General features: G+C 44.1%; 1 protein-coding gene across 2 annotated transcripts in view; it reads left to right on the plus strand.

The window, feature by feature from the left end:
- The window catches only part of Vcl (vinculin), a 94123-nt gene extending 76396 nt beyond the window's left edge, over positions 1-17727 (plus strand). The window contains exons 15-22 of one of the 2 annotated variants that reach the window (XM_052189858.1): positions 3732-3840; positions 4931-5233; positions 6512-6636; positions 8511-8696; positions 11713-11916; positions 13827-14030; positions 14580-14684; positions 16589-17727. In XM_052189858.1, the coding sequence (XP_052045818.1) occupies positions 3732-3840; positions 4931-5233; positions 6512-6636; positions 8511-8696; positions 11713-11916; positions 13827-14030; positions 14580-14684; positions 16589-16735 (1383 nt within the window). In that variant the 3' untranslated portion in view covers positions 16736-17727. The remainder of the gene's footprint in view (positions 1-3731; positions 3841-4930; positions 5234-6511; positions 6637-8510; positions 8697-11712; positions 11917-13826; positions 14031-14579; positions 14685-16588) is intronic. The other variant, XM_052189857.1, reaches the window with a different exon arrangement.
- The last annotated feature ends 1272 nt before the right edge of the window (positions 17728-18999 follow it).

Here is an 18999-nt window from a genome sequence, read left to right on the forward strand (position 1 = left end):
CATATATATTTGTGCTACACATGTAGCACACTTACACATACAAATGCTTGTATGTGCATCCATATCATACATACACACTGTACACACAGACAGACAGACACACACTCACACATACGCACCCCCCCCCACATGCATATTTATATAACATTCATTGGGTCAAACTTGGTGATCTCTAGGATTCTATGGAACTTCGAACTTTGTACATTTCTTCATTGTTTGAATGTTTAAATAATGATCAGTATTCTTTCAAAACCAAAAGACAAGTGGTAAAGCAGTCTTCTTCTCTATCACACATGTGTAATTAAGAAAATATTTGGATAATATTAAGAGAAAGTTTATTTATTTTCTGTCTTCCCATGGCATCTCTTTGAGGATATTGAAAAAAAATTAGCTATTTCCATTGCTTATTTCTTTTTTTCTATCTAACTGCTTAACTGAGCTATCTAATTATGGAAGCAGAGTATAGCCAGGAATTTGGAGAACAAAAGACTGGAAATGAAAATTCTGGGGCTGGAGAGAGGGCTCAGTCGTTGAGAGCACTGACTGCTCTTCCAAAGGTCCTGAGTTCAAATCCCAGCAACCACATAGTGACTCACAACCATCTGTAATGAGATCTGACGCCCTCTTCTGGGGGTGTCTGAAAACAGCTACAGTGTACTTAATATAATAAATAAATAAATCTTTTTTTTTTTTTTTAAGAAAGTTCTGATAAATCAGCCAGCTTCCTCTTCCTGCCCCAACCCCTCTTTTCTGAGGCAGGCTCTTTTTTTTCTGTAGCCCAAGCTGGACTAAAACTGTCTAGCGCTAGGACTGTAGGTGTACAAAACCACACCTAGCTGCTTTCTTAGAAACATTAGCTCAGCATTTCGTGTGATATTTTGCAGACTTGATTTTTTCCCCCTTCTCGGACTTCTGCTGGAAGTCTGTGTCCTAGCTTTTGTTGAACTTCTCTGGGGAGGGAGGGAAATGGCCCATGTGTGTGTCCATGTTGCCTGTTTCTCCGTTTTCCTTCCCTTTTCTTTCCCATCATTAGGTATGGAACCCAGGGTTAGAGACACAAAGGGCAGATACCTCCCACCACCATGGAGCTGTGTGCCCCAGCCCATTCGGAAACAGCACAATCATTTAATTTAAAAAAAAAAAAAAAAAGTTTTAGAATCTGGATCTTGTTAGGAAGACAGGCTGACCTGGAGCTGACCCTGGTTCCTCAAGCGATGGCATGGAGGCTACACTACTGTGCTGGGATAGCATGGAGGCTACACTACTGTGCTGGGATAGCATGGAGGCACACACTACTGTGCTGGGATGGCATGGAGGCTACACTACTGTGCTGGGATGGCATGGAGGCTACACTACTGTGCTGGGATAGCATGGAGGCACACACTACTGTGCTGGGATGGCATGGAGGCACACACTACTGTGCTGGGATGGCATGGAGGCTACACTACTGTGCTGGGATAGCATGGAGGCACACACTACTGTGCTGGGATGGCATGGAGGCTACACTACTGTGCTGGGATAGCATGGAGGCACACACTACTGTGCTGGGATGGCATGGAGGCTACACTACTGTGCTGGGATGGCATGGAGGCTACACTACTATGCTGGGATGGCATGGAGGCTACACTACTGTGCTGGGATAGCATGGAGGCTACACTACTGTGCTGGGATAGCATGGAGGCTACACTACTGTGCTGGGATGGCATGGAGGCTACACACTACTATGCTGGGATGGCATGGAGGCTACACTACTGTGCTGGGATGGCATGGAGGCACACACCAGTGTGCTGGCTTTTCCAGCCTTTTCAGAACATTTCATAAAACACAAACTTTTTTTCCCCTGTTTCCAGCATCTATTAGCATAACACACATGCAAACACATATGCAGTGCCCTCTGGCTGAGGGGCAAAGAAGAGAACATAACTTAACAGTTTGGCATCAGTTTAGGTGGTAAAAGCTGATTACTTGGGACATCTGAAGCAAGTAATATTATTTATTATATTGTTCAAATGTTCTTTTTAAAATTAAAGACATTTTTTAAAAACAAATATTTATTTATGTATATGAGTTCACTGTAGCTGTCTTCAGACACACCAGAAGAGGGCATCAGATCCCATTACAGATGTTTGAGTCACCACGTGGTTGCAAGGAATTGAACTCAGGACCTCTGGAAGAGCAGTCAGTGCTCTTATCCACTGAGCTATCTCTCAGAACAGAAGTGAGATTAAAACCAAAAAAACAAACAAAATTCAGTAAAACAAACAATAACAACAGCAACAACAAACCCAGAAAGGCAGAAAGTTATGGCCTACAGCCATTTGGGGCACACTAGGTCTCCTGCTTTACTGAATTATTCAGAAAAACCAACTTTTCCTTTACTTTTTTCGACCTGTATTCCAACATGTTTTCCTTAGCACTTTGGGCTTTTGCTCCAATATTTTGGTTTTGCTTTTTTTTTTCTAAAGAATCTGTCCTTCCCGCGTGGCTGCTTGTCTCCCATGTGTCTGACCTCTGTGCCAGCTTAAATGGCTTCTGTCTCCTTTGCTCGACTCCTCCAGGCAGCTGCTCATTTTACAGCTTGCATGCACTGTGGCCTTTCTTTTATAATACAGTTGTCCTTGTGCTTCCAGAAACAAAAGACGCAGAAAACTAGACTTAAAACTCCAGTCTTGGAAAGAACGTGGACTTTAGAGACAGGTCTGGACTCAGATATTTCCTAGCTTTCTTATTCCATGAAGTGAATTCCTTCACAGTGCACTGTGTTGAGGAATAAATACACACGTGCACGCACTGTGCACTACCAGGCACTCAGTGCTTTTCCCCAACACCGACACTGACTGCCTTGGAACCTAGACCTCATCGGTGTCTTGACTTCTTATGGGGTTGTCGTAAAGATTCAGCATGTAATGAATGTGAAAGCAGTTTGTTAAATGAACAGGTGTTTTAGTTAATATTATTCTAAAAGAATTTTGAGTAATTGGTTAATTGTGTATTTTAATCACCATTATTGATTAATCAATTTGAATAATGTTTTGTTGCTCTCTTTTATTTAATAGACAGGGATTTACTATGACGCCTCGATGGCCTGGAATTTCACTGTGTAGAATGGATTGGAGTTCTGCCTGTCTGTTTTCCCCAGTGCTAGGATTAAAAGCATGTCCACAATCCCCAGCACTGTCTCTCTCTCTGTCTCTGTCTCTCTTTGTCTCTGTCTCTCACTCTCTCTGTTTGGGGTCCTTCTGCCTGTTTCCCACCTCCAAGTGCTGACATTTAGGGATTATAGCACCACATTGGTGGTGGTTGTTTTATCACAATATTTTGCCTAGGGTTATTTTGAACTTGTAAACCTCCTGCCTCAGGCTGGGAATTACAGGATTGTATTGCCTTGCCTAACTACATTTTTAGTTTCTTTTTGACTCTTTTTAAGATGGAAGGGTTGATGTCAAGACATCAATTATTGAGTATATGTCAGTTTTGTTGGTCTTCTGAAATATTAAATGACTTCTCATTTACTTTGACACCTTATTTTTTCCTTAAAACTCGGCTGTGACTCTGTCTAAGCCTTTGTGCAAAGTTTATAGCATCAGACTTAATGCATTTAGCCTGAAGAGGCTTGCCAATTTTGGTTTTCTGGTGCCACCTATAGGTAAATTGGAGAAAAACTTTACTCTGGATTTATATTTGGAAAGCACTGGTGCTCTGGTATTTGAAAATTGCTTTGTTATTGACAGGTCATCTCGGCTGCTCGAATCTTACTGAGGAACCCTGGTAACCAAGCTGCTTATGAACATTTTGAGACCATGAAGAACCAGTGGATTGATAATGTTGAAAAAATGACAGGTAGAGTTTTGCAGAATGCCTTTGGTCTGACCTCAAGCAGGACCGGTTCTATCAGCTGTAATGGGATACAGGGGCAGTCAGGGCTCGGCAGTGTGCTGGGCCTGCTTAGGCTGCTGAGCAGTGGCGGCTTCTCATTCAAGCTTTGCTACCGCATCAGACGGACGGATGGACAGATGGACGGATGGACGAGAGGCTGTTTGAGCTTCTTTTATTTTAGAGCCGCCCTCTGGTGTGATGGTCATTGTTACAGCCCCTATCTTCTCTTTGAATACCGTCTTTGCTCAGTCCCAGCCAGAGTTTGGTTTCAGAGGCTGGGAGGCGGTGTTTGTGGATACAGTAAGTGTCCCTGTCATTTTCAGAGGGTTCACATTTCAGGGAACCACAATAGCTACTATTTAACCCAGCTTGTCTCAGAGTTTCCTCCAATTTATCAACTACATAGTTCTAAAAAAAAAAAGAAACACCTGTGTCTGCAGAAGTGCCTCTGAGTGCTCTGTAGAGGGACGGGACAGAAAGGCAGAAATGAGGAGTGTAGGATCTTCGCTGTCCCAGCAGCTGAACCTGTTGTCAGGGGTCTGTAGCAGCCAGAGGTGAAAGCCGAGCTCCCAAGGTGTCTGAAGCGAGGTAACTGAAGCACGAACGAGGCTGTTAGGGTTACTGGAGTCCTCCGCGTGGCTCGTCTTAGGCACTTCAAGCTGCCAACAATCAGCAGGTGGTGGACAGTGAGCCGGGAAGGGAGAGAATGCTATTAGCAGATACCGTGGTGGTGATGCGGTGAAGGTTTCAGACTCAGTCCCGGTTCCTCCTGATGTCTTTGCGTGTCTGGTTCTCTGTGGTGGATATAAGAGGGCCAGTGACCACGGTCAGTATAATTCTGAGGCCAAATGGCCTCCTGGGCTGTGCTGCTTGCACTTCTGTTTTTTAAAGTTATTTTGTTCACTTGAAAGCTTTCAACTTTGTAGGAAGAGCTTTGAACTGAGAAGAGAATTCTGAGTGTTGTACTTTCTCATGAGATGCAAACAGACAACAGTGTTTTTGAATCTTTGTTCTTCTAAAAGCAAATTCAGTCCCATTCCTGTTCTCTTGACAGGGCTGGTGGACGAGGCTATTGATACCAAATCTCTGTTGGATGCTTCTGAAGAAGCAATTAAAAAAGACCTGGACAAGTGTAAGGTAGCCATGGCCAATATTCAGCCTCAGATGCTGGTCGCTGGAGCAACAAGCATTGCTCGTCGGGCCAACCGGATTCTGCTGGTTGCTAAGAGGGAGGTAGAGAACTCTGAGGACCCGAAGTTCCGCGAGGCTGTGAAAGCTGCCTCTGATGAACTGAGCAAAACAATCTCCCCCATGGTGATGGATGCCAAGGCTGTGGCTGGAAACATCTCTGACCCTGGTAAGCAGCAGTGCACGGTGTCCTTCATTCTAATTGCTAGGCTAACTCGGTGGAGACGGGAAAAGAGTACTTATTCACAGCCACCATGTATAAAATCTGGGGGGGGGGGGGGGGGGGAAACGTATGGACACTGCCTGGTTTGGTGCTCTCTCTTGTAATCTCAACACCCAGGATGCTGAGGCAGAAGGATAACTGTCAGTTTGAGGTCAGTCAGGGCAGAGTTACAGAATGAATGACAGAATATCTCAAAAAAAAAAAAAAAAAAAAAAAAAACCACACAATGAAAAAAAAACACAGTAGACATTTAGGTTTTCTTCTGTTCAAATTTTTTGCAGTATCATCAGGCCTGTCAATTTCTGAATCCGGTTCTCTGCCCTTTCCTAATGTCTGGCTTGCTACTCCTGTCGGTAGTCATAATTTTAGGAACTTTAAAAGAAATGTTAATTATCTGCCAACCATTATGCTCACGAAGTTGGTATCTCTTCTCTTTTACTTTTCTCGCATTTAATGACCATTTTCTGTAGAGAGTTTTGTTTTTGTTAAATCTAGAGGACTTCAAGTAACTTTGTCTCTTAGGCCCTACATGAGAGATTTTTAATTTTCTTCAGCTACATTTTCATCATAGTTTCAATACTACCAAGGGAGTTAGTAACTGCAGCCACTTGATTAATTGCAAATCATGTATATTCCTTTTTCTTTGGAAACCAACATTTCCCTCTCATTAATGAGAATCTAGGCGCCTGACTCACTTCTGACGTCAGCAGCCTTTTTCTCAAATTCCTAGTCCTCCATCTCTGTGGATGTTTTTGGTCACCTATTTGGAGTTTCTCATAGCTTAGCAATTCAAGATAAGGGTTAACACGCCGAATGCCAGCTAGAGCATGGACACAGAGAGAAAGGTGAGATGGACTCCGGGGAGTTAGGAACCTAATCTAAAACTGCCATCTTCCATGCTCTGCACTCCAAAGACCTATCTCAGGACTGCTTCATCATAAGAGAAGTGATAGGTGCTGCCCAAGCCTAGCATTTGCACCCAGCATTCTCCAAGAACTTGTTACTTGTACAGTCCAAAGGCATGCTCACCACTGTAGGAGCAGCGGGCCTGTGACACTTCCTCGGGGCCTCTGACTTGTCCTCCTTCCCTTTCCTGTGCCACTACCCATGATTCCCTCTAGCAGTTCCATATCCAACTGTGTTAGTGGGAACCAGTTCTTCTGCTGGACAGGCAGTGCTCTGGGCACTGACCTACCCAGCTGAAAATGAGTGTCTTGTGTTTAGGCCTGCAAAAGAGCTTCCTGGACTCAGGATATCGGATCCTGGGAGCTGTGGCCAAGGTCAGAGAAGCCTTCCAACCTCAGGAGCCTGACTTCCCGCCTCCTCCACCAGACCTTGAACAGCTACGAGTAAGTACATGCAGAGAGATGGGGAGAATTGAGCAGCAGGGAATGCCGGCCTGTGTGAGAGGCAGGTCTGCTTTTACAGTCTCCATTTCCAGGTGGCTTGTGTAGCTTTTATGTGATTAGAGACAGGTTTTGATTTTCATTCCTAAGTTGAGTGGAACACAAGCCAGCACTTGTGCATGTACTTACATAGAATTAGCCTGTGTGACAGACAGGCTGAGAATGGAGGAGAGCTAAGTGCAGTTGGGATGAATTGATGACATGTGACTTGTAGTAAAATAGTTTGTACATGCATAGTGAGACTTGCTAAGGGGGAAATTGCAGAATTAGAACCTTGTTAGGTTCTTGCCTTTCTCTCTTTTAGTATCAAAAGCAATAGTTGCTCTTAAAAATTATTTAAAAAATTGTGTGTGCATGCACAGGTACATTTTCTTGTAGAAGACAGAGGTCAGCTTTAGGCACTGTCTCTCAGGAGCCATCCACATTAGTTTGGAGCTAGGCTGCCTCACTGAGACGCAGAGCTTGCCATTTTGGATAGGTTAGCCGGCCAGCGAGCCCAGCAGACTGGCTTGACTCCGCCTCCCCAGTGCTGGGGTTATGAGCACAAACTGCCATGCTGGGTTGCTGTTTTTGTTTTGTTTTGTTTTGTTTTGTTTTGTTTTGTTTTGAGTCAGGGTTTCTCTGCATCGTCTTGGTTGTCCTGGAACTTAACTATATAGACCAGGCTGGCCTTGAACTCACAGAGCTCTGCCTGCCTCTGCCCCCTGAGTGCTGGGGTTGAAGGTGTGTGCTACTACTGCTGGCCCATGCTGAGTGTTCTTCTTGGGTACTCAGGATCAAACTCGCATCTTCATATGTGTATGGCAAGTCCTCTGCTGTCTCCTTGGACCAAGCAATGGTTCTGTGTTTTAAAATCAGACTCTAATTCAAATCTTTAAAACAGTTTTTTATTGTATGCGTATGGTCCCAGAAGAGGGTGTTAGATCCCCTGCAGCCAGAGTTGTAGGTGGTTCTGAGCAGCTGGGAATTTGAACCCATAGTTTCTGGTGGAGCAACAAGTGCTCTTAACTGCAGAGCCATCTCTGTAGGCCCTCAAATCTTTTCGTAATTCTTTTCTATCAAGTACCATGAATATATTTATCATGTATCATCTTTCTCATGATTTAAGAATAACCTAGGTGGGGAATATCTTTTAGTTATAAATCCTAGAAACAAAAAACCAGTAATGATCGTATATACAGGTATCTACTCCAAGTAATAGTTTATAAATATGTTGATTTGAAGAATAGCATAGCAAGACAATAATTATATTTACTTCCTTTGGTATATTTTCTTATTTAATGTCAGTAAAAGAAGTCAGGTTGGTTAATGACTAAATTGGGTCACTATACATAAGTAGGATTGGTGGATCCCAGTTTTCAACATTTCTTTACACTTTGCAATGAGGCTTGTGAGAATGAGATTCCTGGTAAGTGGCTTCTTTGAGTCACGACATTTAGAATTAGGGACATTGAGATCATATGCCAGATGCAGAACTTGAGGCTCTAGTGGGAAGTTACTGACTCTCATTTGCTCTTTGACAACCAGAGTCAGGCCTTAAATCTTCGTGGGGACTGGCTTTGGGAATCGCTGATCTGATAATGCTGTGCCTGCCTCCCATGGATATGAGCAACATAGCTGCTGCTTTCTTGGAGAGAGAGCCAAAGAAAAAGCCCATTTTTATTGATATTGCAGAGATGCCCTCATGGTGTCAGTGTGGGGGTCTTCCGTGGTTCAGTGTGGGGGTCTTCCGTGGCGTCAGTGTGGGCTCGTTTCCTAGGTTGGTTTTGGGAGTAGCTCCGGGGCTTTACTTACACCTGCTTTATTCCCATCTGTAGCTGACTGATGAGCTGGCTCCTCCTAAACCACCTCTACCTGAGGGTGAAGTCCCCCCACCCAGGCCCCCACCACCAGAAGAGAAGGATGAAGAGTTCCCCGAGCAGAAAGCTGGGGAGGTGATTAACCAGCCAATGATGATGGCCGCCAGGCAGCTCCACGACGAAGCTCGGAAATGGTCTAGCAAGGTAAGCCCCGAGACTTTCCTGTTGGGGATGCGTGCCTTTTCATCCCAGGAAGAAGTCTATGTGATCACCTTCCTTCTTGCTCAGGCCTCTCGTTTCAGGCAGTGTGTTCTTTTCTTCAGTGATTTAGTGAGAAGTCTCTAGTGTTTGACGGCTTGCCTTTCCCTGGACAAAAATACAAGCTGGGATGTCTAAAGAAGAGTTTCTTCCCTCTGTCCAATGGAGTGTCAGCTGTACTGATTCCTGACTTCAGGGGTCTTTTTTTTAGAAACTTTATCTTTATTGGATAAACTTCAATTGTGAAAGTATGTTTTGTGGGTTTTGCAAGATGAAATTTGTGTAGTTCCTTCAATTCTCGCATTAAGAAGCAGGTAGATTGGCGCCTGAGAAGCAGCGTGCTTTGTCCTTTCTCAGAATCGTCTTGTGCTCCTTCTCTACTTAGGACGGCTCCAGCTTATGTTCAATTCTGCTAATTTAAAACTCTAAATATTCCTGTGGCTGAGATCTGGGTGTAATCCAGTCCTGCCTCGTGTCTGTATCCCACTGGATTCCCAGCGCTGGAAACAAGTAGTTGCTTTTTTTACTTAGAGCAAAATCCTGTTGCTCGTCTGCCAGTGAGGATGTGGCTCTTAGCTCTAGACTGTATCGAATCAGAACTCTAGCTCTTAGTTCCCACTGCATTCCTTTATTTTTACATCCTCAACTGAATGTACCTCCCAGAGGAACTGCCTGCAGTTAATCTTGTGTTGGTGGTGGTGTTTTTGTTTTCTTCATGCTGAGAAGTTGACCTTGATTTGTTTTCTCTGTTTTGTTTTTTTTCAAGACATGGTTTCTCTGTGTAGCTCTGGCTATCCTAGAACTCAATCTGTATACCATCCTAGAATTCAATCTGCATACCATCCTAGAACTCAATCTGTATACCAGGCTGGCCTGGAACTTGAGATCCCGCCTATCTCTTTTCCTGACTGCTGGGATTAAAGGCAAGCACCATCACTGCCAGTGTTTAGAACTGTTACCTGGGAGCCCAGGTTCCGAGGAGTGGCAACCTTGCTGGTTGGTTCTCTATGTGACCAGTGGAATTATTTATAATGGTGTCTCTCTAACACTCTCAGGATCATGTAGCACAATCCTACTGTGAATGAAGAATGGGTGGCAATAGGGTTGATTTCCCTCAAAGAAAACATACATGTAATTATAATAAGCCCACACATATTGTGAAAATATGTGGAATATAGAGGGTCAGACAGCACTGGCCCATATATTTGCCCCACTCTGCTCAGTGTGTTCTCAAGTCCTGGCCAGAAGGTCTGATTTCATGAGTTCACTGGCTTTTGAGTTGTATAAAGCTAGGAACTATGTGACTGTATATGGGTTGGGAAGGTGTATGTGTTTGTATCTGTCGCTCTTTGTGCAACTTGTTATTCTGAACCTTAGCAGCAGTCAAGTGGTCTTTCAAGGAATGGGGAGGAGCCTTGGTTGAGGCAGTTTGGGTGAAAGGATTTGTGGTTACATAACCCCTTGTTGGTCCTGTGTCTTCAACTCCATTGCCACTTTTTTGAGTTGGGCTTTGTGTTTAGGATAACATTTTTTATTTTTGTTGTCGCTGAGACTTATTTTTATTTTGCTTTTTGAGATTTTACTTTATATGAGTGTTCTGCCTGCATGTATGTCTGTGTACCACATGTGTGCAATGTCCATGGAAGCCAGAAGTGTCAGATCCCCTGGAATTGGAGTTAGAGATGGTTGTGAACCTTCGTGGAGGTGCCGGGAACTGAATCCAGGTCCTGGAGAACAGTAGTCCATGCTTTTAACCACTGAGCTATCTTTCTAGCCCCCAGAATTTCTATTGTTAAAGTTTTTCTCTTTCTCAAGACAGTCTCATGACTCATTGCTTTCCAACTTGGTCTTGCCTCGGCCTCTGGAGTACTGTTAGGATAAGACTTTAGGAACCTTAAATAAAATTCTGTGTAAACACTCATTTCCTCCTGGGTACAGCTTCTTGGTGTAAGCTACCTTCCTTCACCAGTCTTCTTTATGAATGGCTTGGCTTCATTAGAGCAGTTCCTTGTCTTTTCCGCTCAGCATTTGTTCTGTCTTCCCAACCCCTGAGAATTCCTGTCTTTGGTATAAAACTCTCTCTCTTTCCTTCTTGGTTCCTGTTCTTTCATAAGCAACCACTTGGGTTCATATGAGGCTCCTCTGAGCTTAGCCTCATTTGGTTGCCAAGTCCATGTGTTACCTGATCTGTGTACCAGCCAGCTGAGTTTGGGCTGAGAAGCTGTTTCCAACAAAGGAAAGAGTTAGGCTGTCCTCACAAGGTGGCGCTTTCAGTTGCTGCAGTGAGATTCTGTCGCAGCTTTGTCTCTGAAGACATGTTTTAAGGAGGAAGACAGTCGGAGATGTAGGTTCTCACTGCTCTGGGAACTAGATGTCTTCTCGGGCCCCTTAGAGCTAGCTGAGTGGTTGTAGGGTATTTGGTAAACCTCTTCATTTCTGTCTCCTGGTTTGCTCTCTGTTACCTTTGACATACCATGGTCTGATCTGGAGCTCTAATCTAATTCCTGAGGGGGATGATGAGTGGTAGGTCCAGAACTGTGCTCCCGGGTGATGGACGAGTGAGTGTCTGACTGAGGAGGATGCTGAGTGTTTCCTTCAAACAGCTTTCATGACTGTTTCTTTTTCTCCTCTAGAGTCTTTTTAAAGGTAATGGCTACTGGGTTGTTTGGCTCCCCAAACATGTGACCGTGGTCAAGTTTAACTTGAGCAGCAAGTGTATAGCACCTGCCCTCTGCAGAAACCTTTTTCTGGATCAAATTTCTCTACTTATCTCAGGGGACTTAGGCTGGAGGCTGAGTTCCTGTCTTTGAATCTTGGTTCCCCTGGCTCCTGGAGAGCATGCGATTTTCTTTCCCATCCCAGGCAAGCTTTGGTAACTAAACCAGCGGAAGCTCCATTTCCCGAGTCCTGTTGTTCTTACTAACACTATCCCTGTTTCTCACCCTTCCCACCATCGACAAAGCCGGGTATCCCAGCCGCTCAGGTGGGTATAGGAGTTGTAGCTGAGGCAGATGCGGCTGATGCTGTTGGGTTCCCTTTCCCCTCTGACATGGAAGACGATTACGAACCTGAGCTGCTGTTAATGCCATCTAATCAGCCGGTCAACCAGCCCATTCTGGCCGCGGCTCAGTCCTTGCACCGGGAAGCTACCAAGTGGTCTAGTAAGGTACTGATCGGTACCCCCAGTTGGGGGCTGCTCCAAATGCATCCGGCCATGTGCAGCCTTGACACCTTGCATCACTCATTATCTGTGCGGGTCCTGTGAGTCTGAGCCGGGCGGGCAATTGTCTGTCTGCACCTTGTTGTTAGGACTGGCTTCACAAGTTTGATAGGTTTGCTAATGCCCGACTGAACTGCATTTATGTTTGTGGGATAAAGAGAAATGGGGTCACTTTCCAAAGAATTAATTTTCTTCCCTTTTTTTGTGTGTGTAGCCATTATTGCAGCTATACACTCCTTGGGAAGCTGTAGGTGCATCTCTTGGTGACGTCTAGTTCAGGAGCCACTGGGAGCAGCAGAAGTTCCCCTAGCTGGACACTGAGCTTTGCTTGGCTCCCACTGACTCTCACTGATGGCTCAGCAGCTGATCAGGACAAGAGGCAGCTTTATCTGGCAGACTCAGGAGGACTGCTTGCTGCCCTGCACCTGGCTGTGTGACAGATGCTGGCCCGCATGGGAGCTCACAGGGAAGGGGTTTCATGGACAGCTTTTTCAGGGGTCTCAGAGGCATTGGAAGTGGCCACAGGGAAATCTCAAGGCCATAAGCTAGGTGACAGAGCCTTGGGTTCATTTGGAGAATTGAGGTGTAGAAGTGCTCACTTCTTTTTCCTCTTTAAAGATGGCATGTTGCAAGAATGAGCCTGAAGATGGTGGGTAATAACTAACCCTGGCACTATGCTGTCTTCTAACCAATGTCATGTAATCCTAAATTACCTCAGGTCTACACTGGAAGTTTGTCCAGAGGTCTTCATCTAACACATGCCTCTCCTCATGACTTCCTCCCAAACCAGTGTTCTCGCCTTAGCTTATTTCCTGAGACATTGTGTACTTTCAAAGCACTAATGATGAGCCCGTCCTTGGTGCCCGAGGAGCTTCTGCAAGAGTGCCGAGTGGCATGGATTGTGTGTGCCTCACTGCATCGGAGAGAAACTGAAGAGCATGAGGGGAAAATGAGTGGGGCCTGGCCATGCAGACAGTTTTAAATACTATAGTTGCTATAATTTTAGGTTGTTAAGGATATAAATTGCTTAAATATTTCCTTACTTAATAATCTACGAGAGTTTTAAGTGAACCAAATGCCAAACCTCAGATAAACTGCCATTAATGAGAGGGCGTTCCATTTACAGCCTGACTCAGATTTATTTATTTGATTCTTTCCTCAGCATCCTAGGTGAACATTCCTTAATTGGAGGCTTCACATAGCTGATGGGACAGAACAATTGATTTGGAATCTTTTAAAATGTGGAATGATTAAAATAGTACGGCAGGTCAAGAGGCAGTAGAGGGCAAAGTAGATTCTCCTCTAGATGAGAAATTTCCAGTTCTCCTGTGTTCCTCACTTAGGCTGAGAACCATTACCTGGGGTTTTAAGCTCTAGTGAAGTGCACAAGTACTTGGCTGCTGTTTACAAGAACAAAGATGAAGAGGATGCTTTCAGCATCTGGAAAGCCTCCTCTGTGTTTTCCGTCTCTGGCTGCCTCCCCTGCTTTCTCCCCTATTATAGAAGTGAAAATGCCTGTATGAGCGGCTCCTTGGCTCTGGCCCTGTTATTGACACAATTAACCTGGAGATGCTCAAGTGCTTGTCCAGTGCTGCGCCTGGGGCACCCATGTTGCCCTTTCAGACTAATATCTTGGTCTTGTTTTCATTCAGGATATTCTCTCACTGAGTGCTGAGGCAAGAGCCCTGTCTCTCTCTTCTGTTTCTCCAGTGCTTTCTATTACCCCAAACAGTACTCTTCCCCTTTCCTAGCCTTCCAGAGGGCTGCTAGAGCAGCCGGCTTCCTTCTGTTTTTCTACTTTCTTAACTTGGCTGGTGTGTGGGCAGAGCTCATGCTGTATCTTTGCTTCTCTCTAGGGCAATGACATCATTGCAGCAGCCAAGCGCATGGCTCTGCTGATGGCGGAGATGTCTCGGCTGGTAAGAGGGGGCAGTGGTACCAAGCGGGCACTTATTCAGTGTGCCAAGGATATCGCCAAGGCCTCTGATGAGGTGACGAGGTTGGCCAAGGAGGTTGCCAAGCAGTGCACAGATAAACGGATTAGAACCAATCTCTTACAGGTACTTGGGACAATAGGCTGTGTGTTTGTGTGTGTGTGTGTGTGTGTGTGTGTGTGTGTGTGTTGGGGGTGGGGATGAGAGGAGAGAAACAGGAGTGGGGAGGGAGGGAACAAGAGAGACAAGCCATCAACTGGGCTGGACCTACATTAGTGATGAGGAGTCTGAGCAGGTATGTGCTGCTACTCTGCCTCAAGTTTCTTTGCTGCTTAATTTCAACTTTAGGACAAGCATGAGTGTGGGAAGTGGGAAGCATGAATGATGAAAGTGAGGGAAAAGGCAGAGGAAAGTGGGTCAATAGGAAGAGGCACTCAAGAAGGGAAAACAACAGCAGCAAGGGCAGTGTGGGGATACAAAGTTTTATTTCCTAATCCAGTAGAATTTGAGCCAATTGGTCAGGACTGATGCTAGGGATTAAAACATGTATATTTGTGCTGCTCTTTTATTGAGCACTTTCTGCTTGCCATCAACTGGAAATGGAATTGGGTATCTGCCTCAAAGGAACTTGTGGGCAAGAGAGCCAATAAACATTAACTGAAACTTTCTCTTTAGGTATGTGAGCGAATCCCAACTATAAGCACCCAGCTTAAAATCCTGTCCACAGTGAAGGCTACCATGCTGGGCCGGACCAACATTAGTGATGAGGAGTCTGAGCAGGTATGTGCTGCTACTCTGGAGTCTCTGCCTCAAGCTTCTTTGCTGCTTAATTTCAACTTTAGGACAAACTTCCCTCTGAATTGAGAATTCAGCAACCCCCTCTTTCCTTATCTCCCCTAGGGTGGGCCCCACTGAGTCACACTCTTGATCATATGGTAGAGAGCACATCTTGGTAGCACTGCCTACAGAGGACCCATCATTATTTTAAAAGTTAAAATGAGAGGGACAATCAATCCCCACTAGGTAGACCAACTGCTCTGACCTCTACAGAGGCTACGGGCACTGTTGAAACAGGGAGGACATGCTTCCTGCTGCTGCCACTGCTGCTTACACCACCATGACTTTAATCCAGTGGTTCTCTTCTCTACTACCATAGCAGCTTCATCAAAATCCCTAACTTCCATATATTGTAAGCAGAGTTGGGTTCTGGGTTGCTTTCCTTGGTAGGATGTCTTGTGCCTAAAGATAGAAATTGGGAAATGAAAGGCAAGACTGGGATTCATGCTAAATCACATCAAGTTAATCACATTTGGGCCAGATGGTGGTGGCGCATACCTTTAATCCCAGCACTTGGGAGGTAGAGGCAGGCGGATTTCTGAGTTCGAGGCCAGCCTGGTCTACAGAGTAAGTTCCAGGACAGCCAGGGCTACACAGAGAAACTCTGACTCCAAAAAACAAAAAATAAACAAACAAAAAAAGTAATCACATTTGGGACTAGGTGTTCAATTAAATTTTTCAAAAGTAGAAACTATGTAGACTGGAACAAATACAGGATACACGTGAAAAGTATTGAGCTAGACTCTGATTCTGTTGAGTGAGTTTGGCTGGCAAGGATATAAGCTTTTCCAGGCCTGAGAATCTTCCTAAGAAGAAAGCAGACCAGTGTTTGGAATTCAGACTGTAGTACTTCTCCCAGAGCCCTCTTGAACTTTATGCATACATTTCACTCATGTGACACATTTTCTCCCTTAGGGAAACCCTATGGCCCTCCTTAAATCCTCAAAAGATCTATGATTTACAGCTAGTTTGCTGCTCTAAAGAATGATATAGTTGGGCTGGAGAGATGGCTGAGGTTAGGAACACTGGCTGTTCTTCCATAGGTCCTGAGTTCAATTCCCAGCTACCACATGGTGGCTCACAACCATCTGTAATGGGATCTGGTGCCCTCTTCTAGTGTGTAGGCATATACACAGGCAGAACACTGTATACATAATAAATCTTAAAAAGAAAAAAGATTTGAGTTGTCTGGGTGTGAGTAGACAGCTAACTACTGGTTTTTTGAAAATAATGTACTTATATTTTTAAGGGTTGATTAGTTTATTTTCATTCATTGCTTATGAAATGCCTCCTGTACTAAATAGTGGAGAACAGTGAAAAAATTAAAAATCTCTGCCCTATGAAACTAAAAAATACAGATAATGAAACCAGACTACCTCCCTCCCCAAAACACCAAAACCAAATGCCAACTAAGAAAACAAAACCCACTCCCCAAGCAATCTAGGTATAATATATAGCACAAAGTTAATGATAGATTTTATGAAGAAAAATATCTTCAAGTAAAGAATGCTAGGAGTTGAAGTGTTGTTTAATGTATGGTTCCCTAAGATCTGAAGGGCACTGGAGGGACAGCCTGGCATACTTGGAAGAAAAGTGTTAGAGGTAGAGGATATAGCAGGAGTCCTGAAAGAATACCACCTTTAAAACCAGGAATTAGTGCAAGCTGTCAGCCATGCAAAGACACAGTGCAGTCATTGATATATAAGTCAAGTTGTGTAAACACTGTCCCATTTATATAGTTAAGCCAGCGGTGAAGCAGGGGGATCTGGTGCAAGGGGTAACTAAGGCCCACTCCTGGCAGCGAGTGCTGCATTAGGGACTATAGTGACAAGGCTCTTCTATTGCAGGCCACTGAGATGCTGGTTCATAATGCCCAGAACCTCATGCAGTCTGTGAAGGAGACTGTGCGAGAGGCAGAAGCTGCTTCAATCAAAATTCGAACAGATGCTGGATTTACTCTGCGCTGGGTCAGAAAAACTCCCTGGTACCAGTAGGCACCTTGTCAAACCTGGCTGGTACATAACCGTCTGCTAAAGAGAAGATAACCATCTTGAGTTCCAGAAGCCATTCAGAGTTGCCAGGAATGGAAAAATCAATCCCTCGTTTCACACACCAGGAAGGAATGAGGTCTCTTCACATAGAAAACATTTATATTCTTGTCATGGACACTTTGAAATGTGTCTATAAACCCTGTACTTTCAGTTACTATGTGCACACTCTCATGGATTTTACATAAGCTCAGAATAAGTGTGAACACTAGAGGAAGCCCTGCTTTGCCCTGGGGGACATTTCTGTGTTTACGGTTCACCTACTCACTTTCCCCCCCTTTAGGCTCTCAAGACCTAGAGCTGAGGCAAATCAGTAAATAACTGTGCTTCCAAAGTTATTTTGGGTTTTCCCCCTCCCTACTGACCCTGCCTACCTTCCCTGGGCTGTCCATCATGGCTGCAGGAAAAGGTGGTCTCTGGGGAGTTCCAGCTTGTGCGGCCTGGATTCATTTCCTGCTTTCTCCCAATGTAACCCTAGTTCCTCACAATGGAAAACCAACTTTCACTGTTGGGAGGAAATCACTATTTTGTCTTTACTATGCCCCTGACTAGTATGTGTTATGGAAACTTCCTGTCTCACATCCTGCCTTGCTTGGTTGCCAAGGTAACCATTCTGTAAACACACTGGTGCTCTCTGCCACTAGAGGGGCAGAGTAGCTGGGGTGTGATCCTGCCCATCCTCCCAGTGGGGCCACTCCCTGGTTTTCTATGCTTTGTCACTGCCAGTAGAGGTCTGTGCTGAGGCCTTAGCATCCATTCTTAGCTCTTATTTTCTTTAATTTCTGAGCTGAAATGCTGCATTTACTTTGAACCAAATCATCCTAGGCTTTGGCAGTCTTCTATATGCTCCTTAAACAAGACTTTAAAGATACATAGATATGTGTTTGTCTGCAGTCCCTCCACTCACCACTTTTTTCCTTTTTTTTTTTTTTTTTTAACTTTCGAGACTGGGTCTCTTTATATTGTCCAGGCTAGTCTTGAACATCCGGATTCAAGTGATCTACCTGTGTCAGTCTGTTGGCTCCTACTACCACACTTGACTTTGCTTGTAACTTTGAAAGGTTCATTCAAAATTAAGTCCTAAGAATTAGGGCTTGCTCCTTAAGAGACTTGAATGGAAAGGCAATCTTGTCTGAAAGGTATTTCTTGTGTAAGGGAGAATAGCATTTGCAGATTATACTTCTGGTGCTGCTAGGGAAAAATCAGTAGGAAATATAGTGTTCGGTTGCTTTTAGCCAACTACAACCAAGCCTTTTTCATCCTTCCATAAATATGAAGTATTCAAGAATAATGAATATGGTATCTACTTATCAGAAAGGCATGCTTCCTGTTGGGCAAAGTTAGTGAAAAAGTGTCTTTTCTTTTTTGCATTTATCCCAGCTGTATAACCATTTCCCAGCACATGAATGCTTCTTTCAGAAATGAAGAACCAGATGAACACAGGAGTGAGACCTTCTTCCCGGATGTTCTTCCCACATTCAGTATGTTCAATCCCAACACTGAACTTGTAAATCTTCAGTTGACCCTGAATACTCAGGCTTCCCTATTTCCTTTCAGCTGATAAGAGATTCTTTTCAAAACTCTCAGCAGATCTGTATAGTTGCTTACCTGATATAAATGCATATCAATGCCTTTAAAGTATGAATCTATGCCAAAGATCATCTTTTGTTTTACTAAAGATTACTTAGAGGAACTAAGAAAAATCATGTTTGCTCTCCAAGTTCTTCTAGTCTTGGAGACACATATCTGCCAGATGTGCTTACAGTACAAGGAGGCAAAAGGGAACAGTCCCTGAATGACGTGTTAGAGATGGCACCACTAAAAACTATAAGCTAGGACTTATATGCAAATGTTTTCTGCCTCTTTTGTTCTGTTTAAAACAATAAAGTACATTTATATGAATAATGCTCTAAATGAGGTTATTTTACTAACAACTTTAGGTCAGACTTCTTTTGAAGCTAATTCTCAAGGTCTGGAAACTAATGACTTTATTCAGTCTTTAAATGAGTTACATAATAGTGTAGTTACATAAGAGGGTCTGTGTGATCAAGAACAATCTTGGCAACAATTCTAGCTAATGTATTCTAATTCATTAGAAGGAGAAGAATTCACAAGTTACCAGTGGGCAAAGCAGCCAAATGTAGGTCACCTCTTGCTAGAGATGCCCTCGTTTTAGAAGATTTTAGCTATTACTCGAGACCACCACTGTC

Source organism: Apodemus sylvaticus, chromosome 8, assembly GCF_947179515.1.
Source record: "Apodemus sylvaticus chromosome 8, mApoSyl1.1, whole genome shotgun sequence".
NCBI classification, from domain to species: domain Eukaryota; kingdom Metazoa; phylum Chordata; class Mammalia; order Rodentia; family Muridae; genus Apodemus; species Apodemus sylvaticus.